At 37.9% G+C, this 26196-nt stretch overlaps 1 protein-coding gene across 1 annotated transcript in view; it reads left to right on the top strand.

The window, feature by feature from the left end:
* Positions 1-26196, top strand: part of Gsap (gamma-secretase activating protein) — a 97237-nt gene that overhangs the window by 54688 nt on the left and 16353 nt on the right. Inside the window, exons 15-24 of the mRNA XM_026384945.2 lie at positions 760-852; positions 967-1184; positions 3277-3346; positions 3886-3968; positions 7505-7558; positions 14721-14849; positions 16045-16103; positions 16772-16803; positions 18915-18976; positions 26070-26165. Of these exons, the coding sequence (XP_026240730.2) occupies positions 760-852; positions 967-1184; positions 3277-3346; positions 3886-3968; positions 7505-7558; positions 14721-14849; positions 16045-16103; positions 16772-16803; positions 18915-18976; positions 26070-26165 (896 nt within the window). The remainder of the gene's footprint in view (positions 1-759; positions 853-966; positions 1185-3276; positions 3347-3885; positions 3969-7504; positions 7559-14720; positions 14850-16044; positions 16104-16771; positions 16804-18914; positions 18977-26069; positions 26166-26196) is intronic.

The raw sequence follows: 26196 nt of genomic DNA, 5'->3' as shown, positions 1-26196 counted from the left end.
AAATGTAGCTAACTCAAAATTGAAAATTTTCTCCTATATGAAATTCACTAGTACCACACAAATTTATTTTTTTTAAGATCCTAGAAAAGTTATTGACAAGGGCTCCTTCCATCCTCCCATTCTCCAGAAACCTATATCTATACTATGTTTCAATCTGGGTAAAAATGTTCTGGCTACACAAATATCTAGAAAAGGAACCACTAAGTTATGAATTCTAAGCAACTAGCTATGCAAAGAAACAAATTAGTACTTCAAAAATGTCAGGATGCCATAGAGATCACCTTGATGAGTATCATGGTTTCTTTATACAAGATGGTGGTGACGACCAGAAGTGACAAAGATGGGAAACTAAACTGCAGAGTTCTCCCAGCCTGACTATGGAGAAAATCCCATTATAAGCTATTCCCAACTTGTCAGATTGAGGAATGATTTATGTTGCTTGATAATTTTGATTCTAGTTTCCTCTGAGAGATCATTTAGATTGAAATAAAACCATTCATGACTTGGAACAAAACTATAGGTATAAACTTAGATAACCAATGCTAAATGTCTGAAGATAATTCGCCACAGATAGAAAAAAAGGAGACCTGGTTAGTCCTATGAAATAAACTAGCAACAGACAATTTGTTATTACATGGTAAAACCTTTTGTGTTTTGAGAGGTTCATTGAAAAATTGGGATAATGTAGAGTTCTGGGCCTTATGTGAACCTGTACAGGTTTTACCACTTATAAGTGATTTGAATTTTTGTCTTTTACAGAACGTTATGTGGCTGTTTACTTACCTGGTCATTTCTTTCATTTACTTAACATTCAACATCCAGACTTGATCTGCCACAGTCTATTTCTGACAGGTAGGGACAGTATTTTCTCCCATGAATGTGGTTCTTTTGGATTTGTTTTGACTTTAGTATCTATGTTTGAGTGTGAGAAGTTTCCTTTATCTGCTGACTTTTTTTTTTCCCCAGAAAATAACAAAACAAATGATATGCTACCTCATAGTTCTTTCCAGTCCCTGTCAGGATCCCTGGTACTGGATTGGTATTCTGGAAGGCTCTACAGAGCATTCTTTGACCAGTCCTATTTATTGCGGTTCCTATGGAACACCTCCCTAGATTGTGAGAAGATGGCTATATTGCACTGTGTGCTCTCTTGTGGACAAGATTCACAGTTCCTGGAAGGCCAGGTAAGAACATGGTAAATAGACAACACCAAAAGTATTTATTTGGTAGTTTAAAATAATGGAAGTTATTTTTACTTGTTAATAGTTAAGGGAGGATTATGGCTGATGTTGTGACTTGAACATATTCTTCCTTTGTATTTCCTTTTTATGGATCTCTACCAGACCTCCGACTATGAGGGTGTATCTGTTCTTTTGAGTAAAGTAACCACCTGCCACCTACATCCATGATTTTACTTTTTGCAATTTCAGTTATCCAAAATTAACTGTGGTCTGAAAATAATAAATGGAAAGTTCCAGAAATAAACAATTCATAAGTTTTAAACAGTGGTGTTCCAAGTAGTGAAATGAAACCTCACACTGTCCTGCTTGGGGTTATGAATCATCCCTTTTTTTAGTGTATCCGTGCTGTATATGCTCATTAGTCACTTAGTAACTCTCTCGATCATCAGATCCATGGTTGCAGTGTTGATAGTGCTTGTTTTCAAGTAATCCTTATTTTACTTAGTGGCCTCAAAGCATAATAATAATGATACTAGCAATTCAAATATGCTTAAGAAACCTCTAAATACTTAACTGAAAGTTCTTAATGAGAGAAGAAAAATCATAAACTAACATTGCCAACGTTTCAGAATAAGGTTTCAAGCATCCACTGGAGGGGGGAGGTTAGAACATATTTATTCCCTGAAGATAAGGAGAAACTATTGCACTCTTTTCCACATTGTGAATGAATGTTTAACTACATCAGTTACTTTCCAATTAAGTGCTCAGTAAATAATGAGTTTCTTAAACTTCTACTTTTTTCCTGGTTTATATTTGTCATAAATATATTGTCAGAAGGGCTAAATTTGGTGGTGGATATTTATTGCATTTTTAATGATGATAGCTTCCATTTATGTTTTATGTTATAGTTTGCAAAACACTTCCACACCTTCTCTGTGATTTAATTTTCTTTTCTTTCTTTTTTTTGTGGTGCTGGGGATTGAATCCAGGTCCTTGAGCAAGTAAGACAGGCAGCTGAGCCATATCCCTAGCCCTCTGTAATTTAATTTTTACAGCTAGGCTGTGAAGTCAGAAATCTTATCAGATTTGGCTGGGACTAATAGGTTGCTGATTAATTGGGGAAAAATACAATAGACATTTAAGTTTAACCTAAAACATATAAAGGTACATTTATTCACCTATCTTTTAATGTATATTAAGGCCCTTTCTATGTAATTTAGCTTATTGGAATTCAAAGTCATTTTTTTTTTTTTGCACAAAACTCCCAATAATGTACATTTCTGACTCCCTGTTACTTTCTGGAAAAAAATTTATTTCTAAGGAGATCCATAATTTAAGAACCTTTCCAAAGTAGTCTGTATATTAGGCATTTTTTTTTTACCCAATCTTACGTAGTTGTCTCATTTATACCTAGTTTTAAAATAAACATGTGAGAGACATGCCTTTGAGTCTTTCCAAAGCATTCAACTTTTATCAACCCAACAATACTCTTTGCACTATATTTCATTTGTCCGTAGTAAATTTTATTAAATTACCTAGTTGTGAAAATAAGTAAAACTGGCATAAATAAGTTTGGAATAAAACAACATGTTGGTAGGAGCAGAAATGTGAGTGTGCACTAGGGCCAGGCAACCCTCAGGAGACATTCTTCCAGCAGGTGAGGGTAGCTGTGGAGACTGACAGACAGGTGCTGCCTCCAAGCCTCGTGGTGGTTTTGCTTCCTTTGTTTCTGTATCTCAGAGCTCTCCCCACTGGTGCCTTGCATGACGTGATCCATTCTAGCAAAACCAGAAAACCTTCATTGGCAATGAAGAAGGTTTATTTGGATCCCAGTCAAGGGCATTTATTTTAAAAATGTATAAAAAGAGGTCTCATTTATAATACTGTTTCACCCAGCCAGAATTAATATTATTACATATCTTAAAAAATAGTGTAGAAGTGAATGTATTCCTAGGTAATTCCAAAACATAGAATTAAAAAGATTCATTTATATAGTATATAAACACAGGTATGTGTATATATGTACATTTGTACTTTGGTTGTGGGGATGGCGTGCATATTTAAATACCAACAGAGTTCTGTTCTCTTCTTAAAGATTATTCAATGGATTTCTGAGAATGTCTCTGCCTGCCATTCATTTGACCTCATTCAGGAATTTATAATTGGTAAGAGATGCTGATGTTGCACGCTAAGTCGAATACTTGACCCTTTTGCTTGAGGGAAAGCAATAAATTGATAATGAATGCCTCAATCTGTCAAAATGCTGCCTAGGAACATTAAAAAAAAAAAAAAACTATTGCAGTCAGCAGCTAATTAAATTTCATTCTCTTGTGGTTTTTGAGAAGCTGTGGCTTTTCAGACACAGATAAGATATAAGATAGGATTTTGATTTTGTGACCTTATTAGTGATTTTGAAAAAATAAAATCTTTCTTAGCCCAGTTTTATGTTGTCTGGCTCTGTATAAAGTGATGTAATGTCATTTAAGTAGATGTAGTAGCAAATTTTTAAAAAAATTGAAATTATTCTCATTGTTAAAAGCAGAACTTAAACATTTTAGTCTATAGATAAAATCACAATGGTTTTAAGAATGATAAATAAAGCAGTGGAAACTTTGGTTGGTTTGCTTGATTTGGTTGAATTATAATGTAGATTTCCTTATTCTTATTAAATCATGTCTCTTTTCTCTTTGAAAAATCTATTCAGCTTCTTCTTATTGGAGCATATATGCAAAGACAAGTAATGTGGACACAATTTTGCCATATTCTTCAGTGCTCACCTGGAATACAGTAAGTTAATACTTTGTATGCAATTAAACTTGATATACAGTGTGGGTCAGTTGTAGGACATCCCTGTTATAGCAGCCAAGGTTATTTCATTTCTGTTTTGACTGATGAGGAATTGAGTTGGAATTTTATGGCAGAAAAGTTTAGCCTTCCTAATCTGAAAATCTGAAAATTGAAATGCTCCAAAATTGATACAACTTTTTTTTTTTTTTGTATCGAGAATTAAACCCAGGGATTATTAACCACTGAACCACATCCCCAGCACCCCCTTTCTCCTTTTTGTATTTTATTTAGAGACTGAGTCTCATAGAGTTGCTTAGAGCCTCACTAAATTGTTGAGGCTGGCTTTGAACTTGTGATCCTCCTGTCTCAGCCTCCTGGGCCTCTGGGATTACAGGTGTACACCACCACACCCACCCCCAAATCTAAAACTTTTGACACCATGAGTGTCAACAGATGCCACAGCTGACCTCAAGTGATGAGTTACAGTTGAAACGTAGGTAAAATATTGTATACAACTGTCCTCGGGCTATGTACCTAAGGAGTTTATAGGAAATATAAATGAATCTCATGTTTAGATTTAGGTCCCATACCTAAGACATCTCATTATGTATGTGCAAATATTCCAAAATATGAAAAAATCCAAAATCCAAACTATTTCTCATCCCAAGCATTTTGGGTAAAGGATGCTCAATGTAGAGTGAATCCCTGTCCTTGGCCAAAAGTATTTATATAAAGCAGGAGAAGTAAAGGAGAGAGTACAGGATATTTGTTACTTTTCATACTGCCAGGCAGGACTAAACCTCAAATGTAGTATTTTTTATAAAATGGTATTTTTAGTTTTTTATTGCCTTGAGTAGATTAATGTATTAGGTTTTTTATAAATGAGAAATGGCCAGACCACTGCAGTTAGACTTGGTAGATTAGGATCTTCATGACTTCTTTGTCCAGTCGCAATAATTACTCAAGCTTCCAGATCAGTAAAAGTCTTGAAATTGTAAGTAAACACGCTCTATTCAACATTTTCTTCCTTTGATCTTGGCTCTTTGTTTTTAAATTCGGAAGTGTTCCCCTGAAACACGATTCATTTTCTCTTGAATGTGGTGCAGTAAACTGAGCCTTATTAGATCAGCAGATGAAAATGCATAGCCTGTGCCTGAAAAAGGTTCTGCCTCTTTGCCTTTCATATTTAGATGTTGGAACTACATGCTCAGTCTTGAGGCAGAAGTCGTATCAAAAAGGTATTTAGAAAAATAAATTTGATTTAGGTAACACAGACACAGGAAGATAAGTCGTAAATTGTGACACTTTCATTTTGTGTTTAGACTGCATCTTAATATAGTCCTTAACAAAGACATATCATGTGTTTGATTAATTTCTAAACTTCCGATAAGCACAATGGTAGTGTTTTGCTGAAGGCCCCTTCTTCTTTGACCTTTGCAGTTAGTAGATTTTCATGCTTCGCTGTAGAATTATGAGGGGAAAACCTGCGCTTGCCCCTCCTCCAGGCACCCATGTTTTTCTTGAAGAAGACTTGTGAATGTACATGCAGACTCTGTGGTTTGGTGGCAGGAAGTCTGCAGGTTACAGCACTCTGAGGTCAGGAAATGCACACAGCAGCTCCCCTCCCTTATCACCCACTGCTTTTATGTCCTGTGTTCAAAGTGTTCAGAAGGCAGGGCTGGGACCACTGTTCCCAGCATTGTACTGAAAGACAGAGCACGTTTTAATTGAACGTTGTGTGGGGATGTCATCCTGAAGGGACACACTTTACTTCTGCATTTCTTAACACTCTATGGGACACAGAGGCCATTGTGAACATATGCAGAGTGACAGCAGGAAGTCCCACATCGAACAACAATGAAAAGAAACCACCAGTTATCACCTACATGTACCAGGCTTATTTTGGGGTTTACCATGTTGCTTTAAAACTTCTTGTGGTTGGAGTAGATTATCTTAAAGGTCTCTTCTCATCATGAAGTTCTATGAATTTATGCTTATCTTTAGCAATGATGTAAATAATTTACTGTACCCTTCTCTGACTAGCAAATGTTCTTTTTTTTCAAATTAACATGTATTAATTGTACAAATTAGCAGGTTTTCCTGTATTCTCCTATCCATGTATTGATCAGCATTGTTCAGATTCACCTTCCCTTTTATTCTGTTTCCTCTCCTGGCTCCTTCCTAATCCTTAATAGTCCCACTTCAGGTCATCTTTGCAAATGTTCTTAATGCTACAACCTTAATAAAAAAAACTTGCCACAGTAGAAAAATATTAATTTCAAACTTCTGAATTGAGACAACTGACTTATATATATATATTCTTTTTAAGATACTAGAAAATATGGTAGTCCTACACGTAGATAATCTTAAATTATGCTTTGCAAATAATTAGACCTATTTTAAAATGCTGTTGTTGTACCTATTTTAAGTGCTACTCATAGCCTAGAATGGCAATGTTAATGTCATTTTGAGGTATCCTCTGTGGTTGAGTAGTGACGAGTGAAGCTCACAATACATCTGACCACAGGCTTCATGCTGCTGTATGGAGACCTCAGTTGTTGAAATGTTCTGAAAATTTTCTCTATTGCTGTGATGCCTGGTTTTCATAGGATGTTGTATGTTAGTCAAATCCAGGTCACTTAAGCCCTAACCAAAGACCAGTTCCTAGTTTTACATAGCATCTCCTAAACTGTCTCTTACGGAAATCTGAAATGACAAGATGAGAGGCTAATTACACAGCTACCACAGAGACATAGTTTTTCAAAATAACAATGAATAGAGGGCAATTTTTGATATTCATTCTTTCAGTGTCTGTTTTAATGCTCACTGATTAGCAAAATGTTGTCATTTGAACTTTCTGGTATGAATTGCTTACCTTTTAGCCTGACCATGGTACTATAGAAATTTTTTATGGGGAGTTCCTATCTCTGGAATCATGGTAGATAATGAGGTGCACAAACATTTTCCATTTGAATGTTAGAATCCTATTAATTTTGGTTCCTTTTGTGAGGCAGGGGCCAACTATAATACACATAAATGAAAGAGAAGAAAAGGGAAGAAAGTGCAAATGATGGAACATTTCCCTTTTATTACATTTGATGGTGCAAATATAATTCGCCTGATTTGTTCTTAAATAGAAATTTGTAAAAAATATATTTGCTCTATTTTTTTTCATAGTGATTTGTTTCTTTAGAGACCCTGCCAATTAGTGATTAAACAATATTTCAGCCAGGTACAGCAGCATGCCCCTGTGGCTCAGCTACTCATAAGGTGACTTGAAAATCAGCTTGGGCATGCAGTGAGCTACTGTCTCAAAAAAAAAAATTTTTTTTTTCCTCTTTTTAAGGCAAGCAATAGGCCATGTTTGCTATTTATGTACCCCAGACTTTATTTAAAGTAGAGGTTCACAAACTGGAAACTTTTCTCAGCTGCTGTCTGTGCAGAAAACACTTCTTGATGACTTGAGTTTGTAGCAGTTGATATGTTGAGCAGGATTTTTTTTTCTTTTTTTTGGTGTGTGTGTTTTTCCTCCATAGGAAATTCCTGGAATAACCCTTGTGACGGAAGAGATTGAATTGCCTCTCATGAAGGTAAGGCACTTCCGCTGAAGGATGAAAGCACAGATGTGCATGATTGAACCTTTGCTGCCCCCAGTAATGGTGGTTCTAAAAGGGACTGCATCATGGCAGGGGAGGATGGGGCGGGGGTGGGGGGAAAGGGGCAGGTTTGGTTCCCTGGAGAATCCTTCCATAGAGGTTGAGTAGTCATTGAGTATGATGTTACACACCTCTTAGGAATGCTCTTTTGAGAGAGCAGTTTTCTGAAGATAGACGGGAATTACAGGGTTCAGCTTAAACCATATACAACTAATACTTGCCATAGTGCCTCAAACCGGTTCTTACTGGAGTTCCTGTAAATTATCTTCAGAGAACCAGGGAACTGTTTTTTATTTCTTTCATGGTCACTCCAAAATGTAAGCACACAGTTATCCATCTTAGAATCATTAAATGACCTGGGCTGGGATTATCTATGGCCTTTGCATTGATCTGCAGGGCTCAGTCAAGCTCTGCATACCTCCTTCCTGTGCACTGAACTGTGACCATTAGTGTCTCTGTGGTGACTTCAGAGTAAAATGGGAGGAGCGGCTGGTGTGAGTAGAAAAGAATATGTATGTAGTTTAAAACTGGGGAGTCTTTTAATAGTTTTCTTGAAGTTCCTCTGTTGTTCCTGGCATTGCCTCCTGGTAATTATAGCTTGGTGCGGACTGGGAAATCTCAGCTTTTTTGGCAGCAGGCAGCTCAGTGGGCTGCTGCCTTTTATTTACATTTGACTCTTTTGGATCCATGAGGGGCAGGCCAGGTCCCTGCAGCTGTGGGAGGCCGGGGTCATCTGAGGGTCTAGTGATGCACCAATGGCAAGAGAGAGCAGACCGGAGCTAGTTCAGTGGTTCTAGGTTTTGGTTCTAAAAAGAGTCCCTGAAAGAGAGACTGACCAGCTGTCTCTAGGTGGAAGCGTAGGATGACTGTGAAGTCCTACTAATGTAGGAAGATAAAGGGAAAGAAAGATTTCATGAATAGTTTTGAAAGGTGTGTTAAGAGACGCCATCCTTTTATTTCATTGTTTCTGTCTTTACCAGTTGTCTTACCAAACCCATATGGTGTTTAACGTACAATTAGTGAAGAAAATTTTTAGGGGAAAAAAGGTGTCACCCACAATTCTACAATTTCTAGCATATCAACTGTTGCCCGCCCCTCATTTCCTCTTGGCCTTTGCCTTAGGCATGCCGATTTTACCTGGTAGTAATGGTGACCCAGAGACATTTGATAAACACAGCAGATTATCACATATCATAAACATTTTTCACATTACTACATAAACTTATGATTTCTAATATGTCTTAATTCATTTTTAATTTATTCCCCTAAAGTTAAATGCCAGGACTCTCATTGGGTAAAAGACTATGATAATTTTTATAGTTTTTGATTCTTATTGGCAAATTAATATTCAACAAAAATTGTAATAATTTACACCATCACAAAGGATTTGTGAATTTATCAGTTGGATAGTAACCTTATCGACATGGTGCATTTTCATTTAAACCAAGTAGAAAAGAGTAATGGGAAGGTCCTCTTAAGATTTTTTACTCATTGTCTTATTCCATACCCCCCACCCCTCCAGCAGAGTTGGGGATTGAACTCAGGACCCTGTGTGTGCTAGGCAGGCACTCCACCAATGAGCCACATCCCCATCCCTTCATTGGCTTGTTCTAAGAATAATATTTGACTTTGCTTAGAAACAGAGTAACTTATTTTTAGACACTCTAGCAGATTTCTGTGTGTGTGTATAAAATGATTTTCCTCCATTAACATTCCTCTCTCTTCCCTTTATTCTCCTTTCGCCCATAATCTTTAGCATTTGAGTCTGCAGAGAGTGGTTTCTCATTGGATATTCCCACATATGCTTGGGAGCTCTTTGGTTTATTCATAAGCTAGTAGTTTCCTGGGACAAGTTTGAAGAACTGTAGATCTGTTACCATCCTTCTTACCAGACATAATCCATCAGGGAAGGCAGAGGTACACTGTTGGGACTTCATTGGGTGCAGGAGATGATGAAGTGGCTTTGGTGTGACTAGCTGCCTCCACTCCCACCCCAGTTATTGGTGTGCAAGGCTAATCAGTACCTTCAGGTTCATGGAAGGCCTGGCCCTGAGGGCTCCCATTTCTTCTCCCTCTGTATTTGCATAATGCCACTCTCTGTAGCTGCTGCTTTTATCTTTGACCTACTTTTACCTACCCCTGTCTCAGCTTAATTACACTGTGATGGACTGTGGCAGAGGCACCTGCTGTCCTCTGCCCCTGCCTCTCCAACCCCAGTTCTGTGTCCATTCTTGCCCTGGCTACCTGGTAGGAGTTGGATCTGAATGCCATGACCTGAATCACAAGTTACCTTTGGGATAGGTTCTTACACCAGAATCCCAGTGAGACCCAAGGGCCCTATTTTGTTCAACTGACTGCACTTCTACTTTCCTTAGTGTAAAGGGTCAAAGGAGGAAAGGGCTAAGGGAAACTAGATGTGTGTTTTCCTCCTGCTCCTTTTGCAAGTAATTTTAATGAGAAGTAGAGTACTTTACAAATATTTTAATATGTTGGTATGGTCTAAATGCTTGTGACCCTCTGAATGCCTATGTTAAAGTCCTCATCCACAAAGGCCCTGGTTTTAGGAGGTGGAACCTTTAGGAGGTGATTAAGTCTGAGGGAAGTGTCCTCAGGATTGAGGTTAGTACCCTGTTAAAAGAGACACTGAGGAGCTAGCTTGTTCCTTCTGCCATATGATTTTTGCAGTGGAAACACAGCTGACTAGGACAGGACCACTCATTAGACACCAGATCTGCCAACGCCTTGATATTTGGACCCCCTAGTCTCAAGAACTAGTCTCAAGAAGTAAATGTCTGTAGTTTATAAGTCACCAGTTTATGTATTTCCACATTGTAGAAGATAAACCAGTTAAACTAGAAGATTGTTATCCGAAAGACAAGATTCTCTCATTTTATAAATGGTTTGTAAAATATTAAGCAAGGTCCATGCTGTAAATAAAATGTAACAAAGAGAGACTTTCCTAAGAATGATTTTATCCTTTTGTGAGCTGTGGGCTGCTCTAGGGAACTAGCGACATTCATAAGAAGCCAAAAACTGCCCTTGATTTTATGGTGAAAAGAGAAACCATTAAAACTAGTCAACCACAGGAAGCATGTAATGATTTAAAAAAGAGAACAATAACTTACTCAAATATAAAAAGAGTGTGCTACAAATGGACATAATGGGGTATTTTTACCAAAATATATATATTTTTTAAATTGGACACTTTTAATGTATTTGATCACTTGTAGAGATTACCGGCTACCTGACCCAGAAATTGGGAAGACCAGAGAGATTTAAAAGGCCTTTTAACCTATGGCCACCCAGAGGTGAGGGGGGTTACTGCAAGTGTCAATCAGGGGTCTATAGTTCCTGAGCATCCGGGAAGACTGGTTGATACCTGGGATATTCTCCATCCAGAAGGTTGTTTGTGTGTTTCTTCACTTAAAAAGTGAAAACTGAAACAGTTTAAAAGCTGTTTTAACTAGACAGAACAAGAGAATAATTAATTGCTTAGTGAAGCACACTTTATTTTCCTTGACCCTCTGAAATTCAGACAGATAGCATCCCTTAAAGATTTGTTAAGTGATCCCAAGTAGCAGCATAATCACAATGCAATCTTTCACAATTTTAAAAAATTGGAATCATTGCAAAAGGTAGTATCGTCAGAAGTGTCAGGTGGTCACATGGGAAACACTGATTTTTCTTTTTCCCCCACAGTTCAGTCCACACATTTTTTTTTCTGGGACAATGAGTTGTAGTAAATTCAGTTACTATCATAAACCATAATTTTATGATGCTATAAAAACATTACTTTTTGGAAACAGAGCCTCTGGTTGGTGATCTCATTCCTATCATTTCTGGGAGATGGGGATATAGTCAGACTAATTCTTGGCTGATAAAATTCAGGAATAGACTGTGGATCAAGGAATCTTGTTTTTGTTCCTCTTGTGTCAGCCTTAATTTTTAAGGTCAAGAGGAAGGCTTTCTCAGGGGATATGCTCTGAGAGAGCCAAATGTGAGATGGAATAGTTTAGAGCCATATTTAGTGATTGCATTAAAGAAAAATCCAGCCCATTAAAAAAAATGGCTAAACCACCCCGCTGGGCAAGGAAGTGGAATTTTTTTGTTAGATACTGGAGAAGGAGGAAGTCCCAAAGGAGAAGGAGACCTTGAACTTGCATTTCTCTCAGTGGGCAGCCTCAGGAGTTCTAGTTGTTTGTGCCTGTTTAAAGTACCTTAGTTTAGTATGGTCTCTTACTAATTTACGTCCCTATGGACATTTCTCTGCCTTTGATTCTGTCTATGCTGGAGGTGGTGGGTTGCTGTTGTTTCTCTGGCTGTAACTAAAAGCTGATTCTGAGATGAGATCCACTGAAGAGCCAAATTGGTCTGGCACTTTAGCTCTGCTAGTTGAGTTCTGGCACAGAGGGAAGGGTTCTCGCTGAGTTGGCCACCTCCCCTAAGACTTGTGCTAAGAATCAGCAGAAGTAGGATCAAAGCCAGGGGACTTTGTAAAAATCAAAGGCAGATGTTTATTCCTGACAGTAGTTTGCAGATGAGCCAGTACCACGGGGCTTTTTTGTTTTGTTTTATTTTTATTTTTTTTATTTGTTGGCAATTCAAATTAAAAATGGGAAACAGTTGTTAATATAACACATGGGTGCTTTTGATTAATTAATAGTTGTGATGGGCTGCATTTGGTAATCATTTCAAGTCATCTTATGGGAACAAATGAGATTATTTCTGAAGAAGAGACTTGGAATAATTTCCCTGTTTTCCAAATCAAAAGTTAAGGTTCCCTTTTGTGCCGGAAAGTGCTCCTGGGTCATTTCTTGAGAATCTCATTGCTTCTAGTACCAGTCTTCCCAGAGGAGCTAAATTCATAGGTATTTTCCATATAAATCATTTCTGTGAATTTTAAATCAGTAAGCGTTCTTTTCATGCAGTTGGTGATGTGCTTCTTGAACTATTGCCATTGTTACAGGACTAGGTACTGTCTTTCAATTCAGTGATCTCCACATTTTTATAACTTAAAAGAAATTGCATCATTTACTTAGTAGATACCAAACAGTGGCATATGTATTGATTCTTTTTTTCCTTTGTATTCTCCTAATTTCTGTAAGACATTGTAGTTATTATAATAGAGCAGTGACATCTCTGAAAGATCATAAGTTCCACGTGAAAATATTTCTGGGCCTTTTGGCTATCAATATTTCTTACTTACATGTAAATTTTAATTTCTGTCTTAAATTCAGATCCCTTTCCTTTTAACTCCGAGGTTTTGGACATTTTAGGCCATGGATTTCTTTGAGATATGGTACAAGGTATAGACTCTCTCCCCAGAAGAGTGTTCATTCAAGCACTCGGACTCCATTTTTACACACAACCAGTGTGTGCTCAGCTGCTTGCAGCCTATCCATGGACTTGTCCAGAATTCTGTTTCATTAGTTTATTCTTGGGTGACACAGATTCTGAGGAAAGGAATTTTTTTTAATGGTGTGAGAAGGAAGGTAAGGGGGAGTGTGAGTAGGTTCTTCTGACAGCAGGACAGCATTTGGCCTGAGGGGATGAGGCCGGAAAACAGGTAGAAGGCACAAAGTGTCTTGCCTCCCTTCTGGGCAAGGTCTGAATGAATGCCATCCTGGGCCTGGTGGCAAAGCAGGCAGGCTTAGTAGCCCAAGTGACCACTAGGTGTCACCACAACACCATCAAGGTTTCTGCTTTTGGCACCAATGTGCCTGAGTCCAGATGTAGGAAGCAACAAAGCTGCAGTGACCTCCAGTTAGGCACTTCATCCTGCCAAAGGCCCATAGGATTTGTCTTACGTATTTTTTCAATACTGAGAAGAAACAAAGGGTGGATAAAGGCACATTTGTTATAAATAAAAAAAAAAAGGCAAGCAAGGTGGGTCAAGTGAGGAGTCAGCCTTGACTTTGTGATCCTATTCTCCCCAGGAATAAATGTTTCCTTAGTTTTGGTTTTGAGATTTTGTTATTGTCTAGTGTGGCTTTTGCTACACTGATCAAATATTTTTTTTTTTTCTGTCTCTGAGAGAAGAGACATTGACTAAATGGGCATTTCAGGCTTCTAAAACAAGATTTAAAATGTTATGTAAATCATCTTACAGATACTTCAAAATCCATTTCAAACCAACTATGACCATCCTTTCAATAAAAATTCATATGTCATGCTGTTACTTAACATTAGAGTACCTTTCTTGATTGAGGTGTAGTTTATTTAAATCCCCTTATTTTCTCACAATTCAGCCAAGTCTATGGCCACAGTAGGCAATAGAGCATTGAATGGTCACACATGTCATCCTTGGCTGCATCAAATCTTTTATAAATGTACATTTTTGGCAAGAAGGAATGTGACATAAATCCATCTTCCTTGATTTAAACCAATTTGTGTCAGTATCCTCCAACAGTAAAGGTGTTAGCATTGCATTTTATTGTTAAAAATAAATACACATTCTTTGTTCAGGATAGTATGATTAATAATAACTCAAAGACTTTAGAAAATCAGCTAATTCTGTTTGAGAGTATTTGACAACCAAATGTGAAATTTCTTCATTTTATCCTTTTTTAAAAATTCTTTTTGTATTTGGATCAGTTGGCAATCCAAATCATAAGTGGGAAACAGTCCTTTCATGTAACCATTTGTACTTTTCCTTAATAGTTGTGATGGGCAGCATTTGGTAATTAAATAAACTTGGGAAAGTAAACTTACTCTGCTTGCTCCAAATTTTGTGTACAGTCTCTGAACACAGCACTTTTGACACCACCCAAGTCATAAAATGGGTCTCTAGGGAGGAAATGGCTTGCTGTGTTGAGTACAGGCTTCCCTACTAAATCAACCCAGAGAAATCTGTTTTGGGAAGTCTGCAGCAGTTCTCTCTGTTGGAAAGGGGATAGGTAAGATAGAGTCTAAAGGCCAGATCTTTAGATCTGCTTTAGGATTCCTGTGGGGATCAGACTGCTGTCCTTCCTGTGAAGCATTCACTAAGAAATACTGTCACCAAGAGCTGGGGAAGTGAGGCTTGTGTAATCCTTGGTGGGTGTTTTGAGCTGCAAGGCTTGTTTCTCAAACTGGCTGATGGTTTTATCTCCCACAGGTCCACAGCTTTAAGGGTTATTGGGAAAAACTGAACTCCAACCTAGACTATGCTAAGTATGCCAAGCCATACTTATGTTATAACAACAGTGTGGTCAAGAGAGAGTGGCACAACCTGATCTCTGAAGAGGTATGTGTGCGTCAAGCAGCCAAAACACGTGGATTGTGGATTAGATCACAAGGTCACTTGATGGTTCTCAGTTGCCAAGCTGTTTAATGTCATTACTGATCTCCTGATAAGCAAACCGAGGCACTTCTGTGATCTCTGTTCTTTAAGAAACCACAGTAGAGATGGGTTACGGGATGTACAGTGTATTCAGAGAATTGTGACCGATAACCATGTCTCAGATATGTTCTTGAAGTACTTTTAAAGTTAAAAGTTGATTTATAAAAATCTAGATGTTCAGCAGCCCAGGAGGCTGAGGCAGGAGGATCAAAAGCTTCAAAGCCAGCCTTAGCAGAAGCGAGGTGCTAAGCAACTCAGTGAGACCCTGTCTCTAAATAAAATACAAAATAGGGCTGGGGATGTGGCTCAGTGGTCAAGTGCCCCTGAGTTCAATCCCCCACACCATGCCCCCCCACTAAAAAAATCTAGATGTTTCCAAATTAGTGGTTGCTAGAGTTGAGAAGGAGAAGAGTGGGTGTGCACAAGGGAGATCTTTATGGGTGATGGAATAGTTCTGTGTATCAATTACATTTTGGGACATGAAATGATTTGTGATAAAATGACATAGAACTATGCACACACATTGAGCCAGTGTTGATTCCTGATTTTGAGATTGTAGTATAATTATATAAGATGTAAATATGGGGGAGACTAACTGAAGGGTACCCAGAATCTCTCTGAGTATTGTGGTATATAGTCTAGTGTTGTTATACATAGCTGGCTTGCAACTTCCTGTGAGTCTCTTGTTTCTAAGTAAAATGTTAAAAGAATTGTTTTAAAAAAATCTATGCTGGAATAGGGTATAGCTCAGCGGTAGAATGCTTGCCTAGCATGTGGAACGCCCTAGGTTCCATCCCCAGCATTGGGGTGGCGGGGGTGGGGGGGAAGTCTTGGTGTTCTGATTACCTGGAAAGTATATTTCTTCTTTCTGAATCTTTTAACCAGAGTGCAGTATGTCCTTGATGGAAAAAAAATAAGTAAATTCAGGCTGGGGTTGTGGTTCAGTGGGAGAGCGCTTGCCTAGTATGTGTAGGCACTGGGTTTGATCCTCAGCACCACATAAAAATAAATAGTTATTTAAAAAAATAAAATAAGTAAACAAATAAAGCCACCCACACAAGCTTTACCTTCTATACTTCTGGCATGTTTTTACTCCTAGAAAACAGGAAAAAGAAGGTCCACAGCATACATGAGGAACATTCTTGATAGTGCAAAAAGGTAAGTAGAACTAAAGATGGCATCTTGCCTTGCTGGCCGCCTTTCAAAGAAGCAGCTTGCTTTTGTTGTATATGTTCAGGAAAGCTGTTGGCTTCCTGAGCGCACCTGCCTAGGCTCTCTTCTGGAGCTGGTGCTGGAGTTCAGTGGGAAAAGCTTGTGTGTTAAACCTTAAAGACTTATACCCTGGATGACGTATAGTGGCTAAGTGGTAAACAGCTATTACTAAGTGAGCGCTTATGAGGACAAGAGCAGCCAGGAGGTTTTGTTTTGTTTTAAACTGTTAGTGGGCTGGTGAGCTTGCTCTTATTTTGAAGCCATATTTTCTGGGTAGATGAGTCATCGGAGAGCTAAAAGTATAGGCCCTGTTCCAACCTCTGTTCTATTTTCTACCTCCATTATTTCTAATAACTGAGAGCTGCAATTGTTCTAAATTATTGCCGTTGTTGGCACTAAAAGGTTTACAGACTTTATAATTGCCTAAATGTGGTTTTTTTTTTTTTTTTTTTGCTACATTGAAAAGTTTTTGAGGTTTCTAGTGGCCTGAGAACAGTTTCTGCAGTGGTTTTATGGTTTTGTAAAGGAGGATAGCTTTGTATGGTGTTGTGGCTTTAATTTTTTTTTTTTAAATAATGCTTCCTATGTGAATAACACAGCTAATTTCTTTGTAGGGTGATTTCTAACATAGAAGCAAGGAACTCAGGTAAGAAAAGATTTGTAATACAGTCGTCTGGGTTTCTGTGTTTTGTATGTAACACTGTTCTTGTCCCACCGCTGTGGATTGGCAGGAAAATCACTTCCAGTAGTGTCATGAAGGCTGCGCCCTTTAATGTTGCCTCATTAAAGTGACCACATAGCTGTTTCCCTGTCTGTCTTGGCACCAGGACATCCAGGGACAGCTGCTGAATGTGGTTTTGCTGGAGGAGTCCCTGGGAGTTGACCCTCTGGTTTTCATTGTTTCTCCTGTAGCTGAACAAATTAACATGCCCTCTGGCTGTACCCCAGGATGCACTTTGGTAATTTTCTTGGCTCCCGCTGATTTTCTCTCCAGCTGTCTGATCACACAGGGTCTTTGACTTGTATGTACCTTTCATTTTGGTTAAAACTTGAGCAACAGCACTGAGGTGAGGTGCTGGCGCTGCGGTGCATTTTCTGCATGGTCCTCCTCAGGTCAGGGAGAAATGAGGGTGACACCCAGCACCTAGTATGGGCCTTGGTGCCTGTGAAGTGCCTTTAGTGGCTGCTTTATCATCAGTGAGGAGGAAATGCTAACAAATCGCTTCTAAACCAAGTAACCAGTATTCTGAAGCCCCTACATGCAAGGGGTTAGTCTAGGCGAAGACGGGAGTGGGAATGGCTGGAAGAGGCTTCCCAGAGGTGATAACTGGGGTTTGTCTTGACAAACAAGGGGATTTAAGGGAGGGGAATGCCGAGTATACCCAGGTACAATCCTTTTTTTGTAGGTGTCAGGGGAATACTTTCACACCTCATGAAGGGCAGCATTCATTAAAGAAGCTGTTGTTTTTATATCCTACTCCCGTTTTAGGGACTTGAATGTGTTAGGTGTTTGTTGGGGGGACTGTAACAGAAATTATTTATGTGACTGCACACCCCACAGCTGTGCACACAGCCCACTGAACTATGGTGGTGAATTTGTCCCAAGGGAACCAGCCTCTGCCTATTACCAGGCCATCCGTGATTGAAACCAGGGGCTCTGCCTTGCCAGACAGGGGCGAGCATGTGATCCAGGCTCGCCATCCTTGCATTGCCAGGGGTATTGCAATATGGAAACTGCTGTCCAGCAGGGTTTTGATTGTGTCCATTTCCCTGCCCTGCTTTTATGGAGCTCCTCCTGCTCTCTGCTCAGGCATCCTGTTTCCAGTTAGCCTCTCAATGCTCATTGGTAAACTTCCCCTTTCTCCCTGAGCTTGATTGTGCTAGTTTCCCACTAAGAATGCTGCCAATGTCTGCATGGAAAACTGAAATTCAGGGCTGTTGAGCTCACGTTTTGGGTTGCTTCATCTTAATCATGAAGGTTATGTGGGACAGAGGTAGGCTCTTTCCTGAGGGGTCAAGGAGGAATCGTCAGCAGGCTGAGCAGGATAGTTCTGCCCTCTTGCCCGGCACTGGGCTTCAGGTGTTCTGGGAGTGGAAGAACCAAGCAGGAGGCTTGCTAGGGAGCATTAGGGCAGATCTTCCAGCAAGACTGTTTGTCTGCCTCTCTGGACTTGCTAGTGCAGTATCAATTATGGTGGAGAAAGTGTCATTTTAATGTAACATTTATATCACTTTTCCATCTTGGTAGCTTTTCAGAGTGAGAACTTGTATCAATTAGTATTGCTGGCCACAGTAACTGGTTCCCCCAGCTCAGTAACTCCAAGTCAAGGTGTATAGGGGTCAGAGAATAGAAAACAGTCATGTAGTCCTTCCAGCAAGCCCCACTGTCCCTCAGCTTCTGTCTATTGTGGGGTTAAGAGGGCCCTCGTCCCTGTCTCTAGGAAGTAGAGGTTCTTAGTGGTGAGTTTTAGTGTTAAAGAGAAATCAAAGCCAGAATCTACTGGTGCTGGGCAATGCGTTCCTTTGCTTGCTTTATCCTCAGTCATCTCTCTGTTTGACAGAACTCTCTGTGTCACCTGAGTGATAGGTTCAGCTGGTAGGACAGGGTCATACTTAGCTATTAAAAAATATTCACTTTATTGTGGAAGTGTTATGTTTCCCAGTAACTCAGAGAAGGGAAACCTGGGCTGACTCTTCTTCCTTCTGTTCCATGTTCGGAAAATTACCCTGCTTGACTCCTGCTCTGTTTAATTTCAGAGCCAAGATTAACACTCCTCTTGCAGGAGGACGACAACCACCAGAAGCTGCTCTTGGGGCTGGTAAGTGGCCTGGGGCTCAATGGGCCCTTGCAAACAGTGGCCCCAAGACAAGGGTGAAGGGCTAGACTGTGTCCTTCATTCTGTTTATATTTTCTGTTACTCTTTCAACAAAAGTTGAAAAGTTGTTGCAGACCTTGTCTGTCTAGCAGTAAGCATACACATGATTTCTGTCTTGGAATATGTAGTCTAATGGTGGAGACACATTAATTGGTCACACCAATAAATACATAATTATAAACCATGACCAGGAACATATGGCATTGAAGATTTTTTTTTTTAAAGGAGAAAGTAAAGTATTATGGCATTTATTTTGGGCGTTTAAAATGCGAAAGAATAAAGCATTCCTTCTATTACAGTGCTAGGATGTCCAAAGAAATAGAAATAAATTAATTGAAAAGCAAAATTGATAAATAAATCAAAAACTTTAAAATGATTAAAAAGACACCAATACAATATTTCTGATATTGTGCAGATTTAAGAATGGGACAATCTGTTATCTTAGATATGTCAAATTTAAAAATATGAGGAAAATATGTATAAATCCATGTTTATAACTTGGACAGTTCCAATTAAAGAGTTTCCTTGACAAAGAGAAATTCCAAAACTTGCTCTAGGAAGAAACTGAAAAGCTGAAAGCATAATGTCCATGAAATAATTTGAAAAATATGTCAAAGATTATTTCCAAAGAAGGCACTGCTTGTTCTTTCAAACTTCCAAGAACCAGATCATCCTCATGCTACATAAAGTATTATTTTGGAAGAAGACAGAAGACTTCTCAGTCATTTTACAGGCCTGTGTGGCCTCAGAACCAACATCTGCCAATGACCACACTTATTCATGAATGTAGCTACTACAAGCTTAATTAAAGTACTTTCCAGTGGTCTATTGAAACCATAATATGGTCAATAATGTTCTTTCCAGGCTTAATATTAAGAAATACACTGATGAAGTTCAACATATTACAAAGTCAAAGAAAAAGAAATATCTATAGGTACTGAAAGAGGATAAAAGTCAAGTTCCACACCTGGAATATAAGAACTCAGTAAATCAAATAGTCTAGTCCTTAGGGCCAACATTGTTTTAGTGGAATGCTAGAGGTATTACTGTGAAAAGTACAAAGAAATTAAGAATTCTTGTTATTTTCACTATAATTTCACATTGTTCTGAATAGCCAATGCAAATAAGAAACCCAGGTAAAGGCAGATGTGAAGATTAGTTTGTTTGCTTGTTGCTTTAAACAATCAACTGGGAAAAATGGGAAAGAACAAAGAGTAATTTCTTTTTTTAAAAAATAGTATTGACCTGTTAGATGTTAGAAAAGATAAAGAAGAAAAATATTCTATTCAAATCCTCAGTGTCTAGGTTTAATAAAATTATAACTCAAAAGCTGATAAAATTTATCTGATAATCAACTAACTTACCAGACAGATTAAATAGAAGTGAGACTGATATCTAAATGTGTTGTTAACCTATGATAATAGAAATAATGTTATATATACAAAAATATACAGTTAGTAGACTATAGTTTAAATTTGAATCTTTAGTGTATAATCAATTAAGTTTTAAAATCCATGTGTATAGAATTTTTAATCAATTAGTAATGGTTAGTTATTTGTAAAAGAAAATTAGATTCCTTCTACCCCAAAGACTGTTTTATGCTGTAAATCAACAGAAATGCCAATAGATTAAGGAGTTTAGTTTAAAAAATTAAACCATGTGAAGGAATATGAATAAAAAATAAGTAGATAATTAGATAATGATGAAATAGAAAAGGAGTTTAAATATATTATTGAACACAGATAGAAAAAGATAGATTTGACCAAATGAAAGCTTAATGTATAAATAGAAAACAAAAAGGCAGACAACAAATTTGGAAAAAATCTTCAACAATGTGACAAATGATTGACATTTGGTATATGAAGTTTATAAATCAATAAGAAAACAATGCAACAGGAAGGAAATGGACAAGAGGCATTGACCAATCAAATTTCAAGAGTAAATGGCCAAAAAGTCTAGAGTAGGGGAGAACAGAAAAATGTTTAGCCTTACTGTAATCAGATGACAAATGGCCTTGAGCAAGAAGAGCGATGCTGGGTGCATCACAATACCTGATCTTGAGTCACACTACAGAGCTATGGGAATAGCATGCTATTGACATCAAAATAGACACAAAGACCAATGGAACAGAATAGAAGACACAAAGACAACTCACATGGAGTCATCTGACAAAGTCATTTGACAAAGATGCCAGAAATATATGTTAGAGAAAATATAAGCCCCATCCTTTTCTTTTGTACTAGAGATTAAACCTAGAGTTGTTTAAACACTGAGCAACCTCCCCAGCCCTTTTAAAATATTTAGAGACAGGGTCACACTGAATTACTTAGGGCCTTGCTAAATTGCTAAGACTGGCTTTGAGTTGGCAATCCTACTTCCTCAACCTCCCGAGCCTCTGGGATTACAGGCGTGTGCCACCCAGCCTGGCAAGATAGCTTTTTAAAACAAATGGTGCTGGGGAAACTGGATATCCACATATAGAAAAATGAAACTAGATCTCTATTTCTCACCCTGTACAATAATCACATCAAAGTGGATCAAGGACTTAGAAGTAAAATCAGAAATTTTGCAACTCCTAGAAGAAAACATAGGGTCAATACTTCAACATATTGGTGCAGGCACCAACTTGCTTAACAAAACCCTGAAAGTATAAGACATAAAACCAAGAACCAATAAATGAGACATCATCAAATTAAAAAGCTTCTGCACAGGAGAGGAAATGATAATGAGCATGAAGAGAGAGCCTAAAGGAGAAAATTTTTGCCGGCTATTCCTCTGACAGGGGACTAATATCCAGAATATATAAAGAACTCAAAAAGTTTAACACCAAAAAATCCTCAAAACAAATAAAAACAATAATGAAAATCCAACAACCCAATTGATAAATAGGCAAAAGAACTAAACAGACATCTTTTTCTTTGTTCTTTTTAGATACACATGACAGTAGAGTGTATTTTGACCTGTTACACATACATAGAGTATAACTTATTCTAATTAGGATCCCATTGTTGTGCATGATGTGGAGCTAAACAGACATTTCTGAAAAGCAGCACCAAAGACCAACATATACATAAAAAAATGTTCAATATCCCTAGCAATCAGGGAAATGTAAATCAAAACTACATTGATTTCATCTCACTCCAGTCAGAATAGCAATGACCAAGAATATGAACAACAAATGTGGGTGAGGTTGTGAGGAAATAGGTATGCTTGTACATTGCTGGTGGAACTGTAGACTAGTACAACCACTCTGGAAAGCAGTATGGAGATTCCTCAAAGTAGGAATGGAACCACCATATGACCCAGCAATCCCACTTCTTGGTATTTTCCCAAAAGATCTAGAATTGTCATACTATAGCAATATAGGAATCTAAATGTTTATAGTGGCACACTTCATAATAGCTAAATTATGGAATCAACCCAGATGCCCATCAATAGATGAATGGATTAAGAATTTGTTATATATATATATATATATATATATATATATACATGTGTGTGTATGTATATATATACACACACATTATATATATGTGTATGCATATATACACATAAATACACACATGTGTGTATATATGTGTGTGTATATATAGAATATATAATGATATTCTACTCAGCCCTAAAAAGAATGAAATTATGGTATTAGCCAGTAAATGAATAGAAATGCAGAATCTCATGCTAAGTGAAATAAGCCAAACTCAGAAACTCAAAGGTCAAGTGTTTTCTTTCACATGTGAAAGCTAGAGTAAATAAAAGAAAGGGGCAGGGAAGGATAGCATAATATAAAAACCAATCAAATAAAAAAAATTGATGAGTGCAAAGAAAATTGAGTAGAGAAAGAATGGGAGAAGAGGGAGGACAGGAGGGCAAAAGGGGGGATCATGAACTGAAATTGATTTCCACGCAGGTATGAGTTTGTCAGGATGAACCCAATAACTATGTATAACTATAAAGCTCCAATAAAAAATATTTAATGAGCAGTGGTGCACGCCTGTGATCCCAGAGGCTCTGGAAGCTGAGGTAGGAGGATCATGAGTTCAAAGCCAGCCTCAGCAAAAGCAAAGTACTAAACAACTCAATGAGACCCTATCTCTAAATAAAATACAAAAAAAATAGAGCTGGGGATGTGGCTTAGTGGTCAAGTGCTCCTTGGTTCAGTCCCTGATACCCATCCCTGCAAGATTAATGACATAAAGAAACTATAACGTGAAAAAACAAAGGAGATTACAAAGCATTAGAAAGAAAAGGGTAAAAATCGAACAACTTAATGTAGGTGGCAGGATTAAAAATGATTTAAGGGGCTGGGGGTGTAGTCAGTGGTAGAGCATTTGCCTAGCATGTGTGAGGCACCAGGTTCAATCCTCAGCATCACATAAAAATAAATAAAATAAATGTATAAGAAATACAATAACAAAAAAAATTTTAAAAAAGAGAATAATTTAAAATTCAAACTTTATGGTGACCGTGGAAAAGTCAAAAAGTATGCAAAAGCATGCAATACTTCTTAAGCAGAAAAAAGTTAATGTGTTAAAAAGTCAAATCACATATATACTACAATTTTTCATATCTCTATTTGAATATAAGGTATGTTGGAATTGTAATGCAAAAAAAGAGTACATGTATAATGGCATAAGTTGGCATGAACATACTGTATGTACAGAGATATGAAAATAGTGCTCTATATGTGTAATAAGGATTGTAATGAAAAATAAATAAAAAATAAAGTACCAATTAAGAACAACAACAACAAAAAAAGTCAAATCAACTAATGCATGCAGGAGACTGATCTGAAATATGATAGCACTGCATCTTGGCCTCAAAGGGCAGAGGGAATCTGCTATTTAGAAGATATATGTATGATGACATCAGTTGTACAGTTGTCCTGGCCTGCTTCTTGGTACAAAGTTCTCCAGCCAGGAGGACCTCTTGCTGAATAGAGAATCTAGGCAAAAAGGGAAAAGAGGAGGAGGGAGAAAGAAAAGCAAAAGGAGGGAAGAGCTGGGCATGCTGCTAACTGAGGAGGAGGCCCAAAGGTGATAAAGTGCAGGGTCAGCAAGTGGGTTGGCAGGCACTAGAATGAGTAAATCATTACCTATGCACATCAGGGCTGGGATGAGTGTCTACAGCTGCTGTGCAGAGGGACACACCTGATGCACTTCTTTTTTTTTTTTAATGACAAAAAAACCTTTATTTTCAATATCAGGTTGTCAGCCAGATTTAGTTCAAGGGCTAAAGCTGTTGAATTTGGAGTAAGCATTGCCAGGATTCTTTTTTTGTTCAGAATTCAATTCAAATAGCATTATCTTGGGTTAAACCACCCAATCTAAAGTAACTACGCATTTGCTTTACTTGCTTTGAAACCTTCCCATTTTAATGATTTCCACTGCACCTATCACCAACTGGTATTTTCTTACTTATTGGCTTATCCTCATTCCTACACACACACACACACACACACACACATACACACACACACACACACACCAATAACTAACATTTACTAAGATTTTTTTTCTTCTTAATATCTCTCTTTTTAAAAAAATTTAATTCTAATTTGTTGTATAAGACTCCTATAGCACAATAATTAAAATCAAGAATCAATAAATGGGATGGATTCAAAATAAAAAGCTTCTTCTTGGCAAAAAAAAAAATGAGGTGAATAGAGAGCCTACATCTTGGGAGCAGATTTTTTACCACTCATACATCAGAGAGAGCACTAATCTCTAGGGTATATAAAGAACTCAAAAAGCTAAACACCAAAAAAAAAATAATAACCCAATCAAAAAATGGGCCAAGGACCTGAACAGACACTTCTCAGAAGATTATATACAGTCAATCAACAAACATATAAAAAAGTTCATCATCTCTAGCAGTTAGAGAAATGCAAATCAAAACTACTCATCTCACTCCATTCAGAAAGGCAGCTATTAAGAACACAAACAACAATAAGTGTAAGTATGTGAGGGAAAAGGCACACTCATACATTGCTGGTGGGACTGCAAATTGGTGCAGCCAATATGGAAAACAGTATGGAGATTCCTTGGAAAGCTGGGAATGGAACCACCATTTAACCCAGCTATCCCACTCCTGGGTCTATACCCAAAGGACTTAAAAACAGCATACTACAAAGGCACAGCCACACCAATATTTATAGCAGCACAATTCACAATAATTTAACTGTGGAACCAACCTAGATGCCCATCAGTAGATGAATGGATAAGGAAAATGTGGTATATATACACAATGGAATATTACTCAGCAATGAAAGGGAATAAAATCATGGCATTTGCAGGTAAATGGATGGCGCTGGAGAAGATAATGCTACGTGAAGTTAGCCAATCCCCAAAACCCAAATGACGAATGTTTTCTCTGATATAAGGAGGCTGATTCATAATAGTGGGGTAGGGAGGGGGAGCATGAGAGGATTAGAAGAACTCTAGATAGAGCAAAGGGGTGGAGGGGAAGGGAGGGGGCAGGGGGTAAAAAAGATGGTGGAATGAGATGGGCATCATTAATCTGAGTACATGTATGAAGACACGAATGGTGTAAATATACTTTATATACAACCACAAATATGAGAAATTGTGCTCTATATGATGCACTTCCTTTTTATTACTGCCTCTATCCTTCCAGATGCCTTAAATCATTTCCCCTTCAACACAGTCATTCTGTGCTTAGAGTTGTTTGTTTTGGTTCCCCAGAGCTCCAGGAACAGATTTCAATTCTTTGGTAGGTCAAGTTCACTTTCACTTCCAAGTTGGTGACCTCCACAGGCTTCTTTGGAGAATTCCTAGGCCATCAGGGCCTAGGAACTGATTTTGTTGGCTTTTTTGCCTTTGGGTAAATTGTAAATAATTTTCCTCTTGAGGAGAATTATAACACCAGAGAAATATTGAGAGTTATACATCTGTTGGTGGGATTTCAAATCCAAAACTTTTCATGTTGATAAGTAATGTTAATAAATGGTTCTAATTCAAGTCAATTGCATGTGTGAGTGGGTAGTTGTGGCTTAACTAAATGCATATTTTCTTTTCAGATGGTGTCTGAGTTGAGAGAGCATCTTTTGAGACACCTACAGGGTGTAGAAAAGAAGAAAATTGAACAGATGGTTTTGGACTACGTTTCAAGACTGGTTGGATTTACTTTTTCTTACTTCCATCCTA

The sequence above is a fragment of the Urocitellus parryii genome, chromosome 3, assembly GCF_045843805.1.
Source record: "Urocitellus parryii isolate mUroPar1 chromosome 3, mUroPar1.hap1, whole genome shotgun sequence".
NCBI lineage: Eukaryota > Metazoa > Chordata > Mammalia > Rodentia > Sciuridae > Urocitellus > Urocitellus parryii.
Note: the sequence above shows the minus strand (reverse complement) of the source record. Positions and strands in the feature narration are given on the sequence as shown.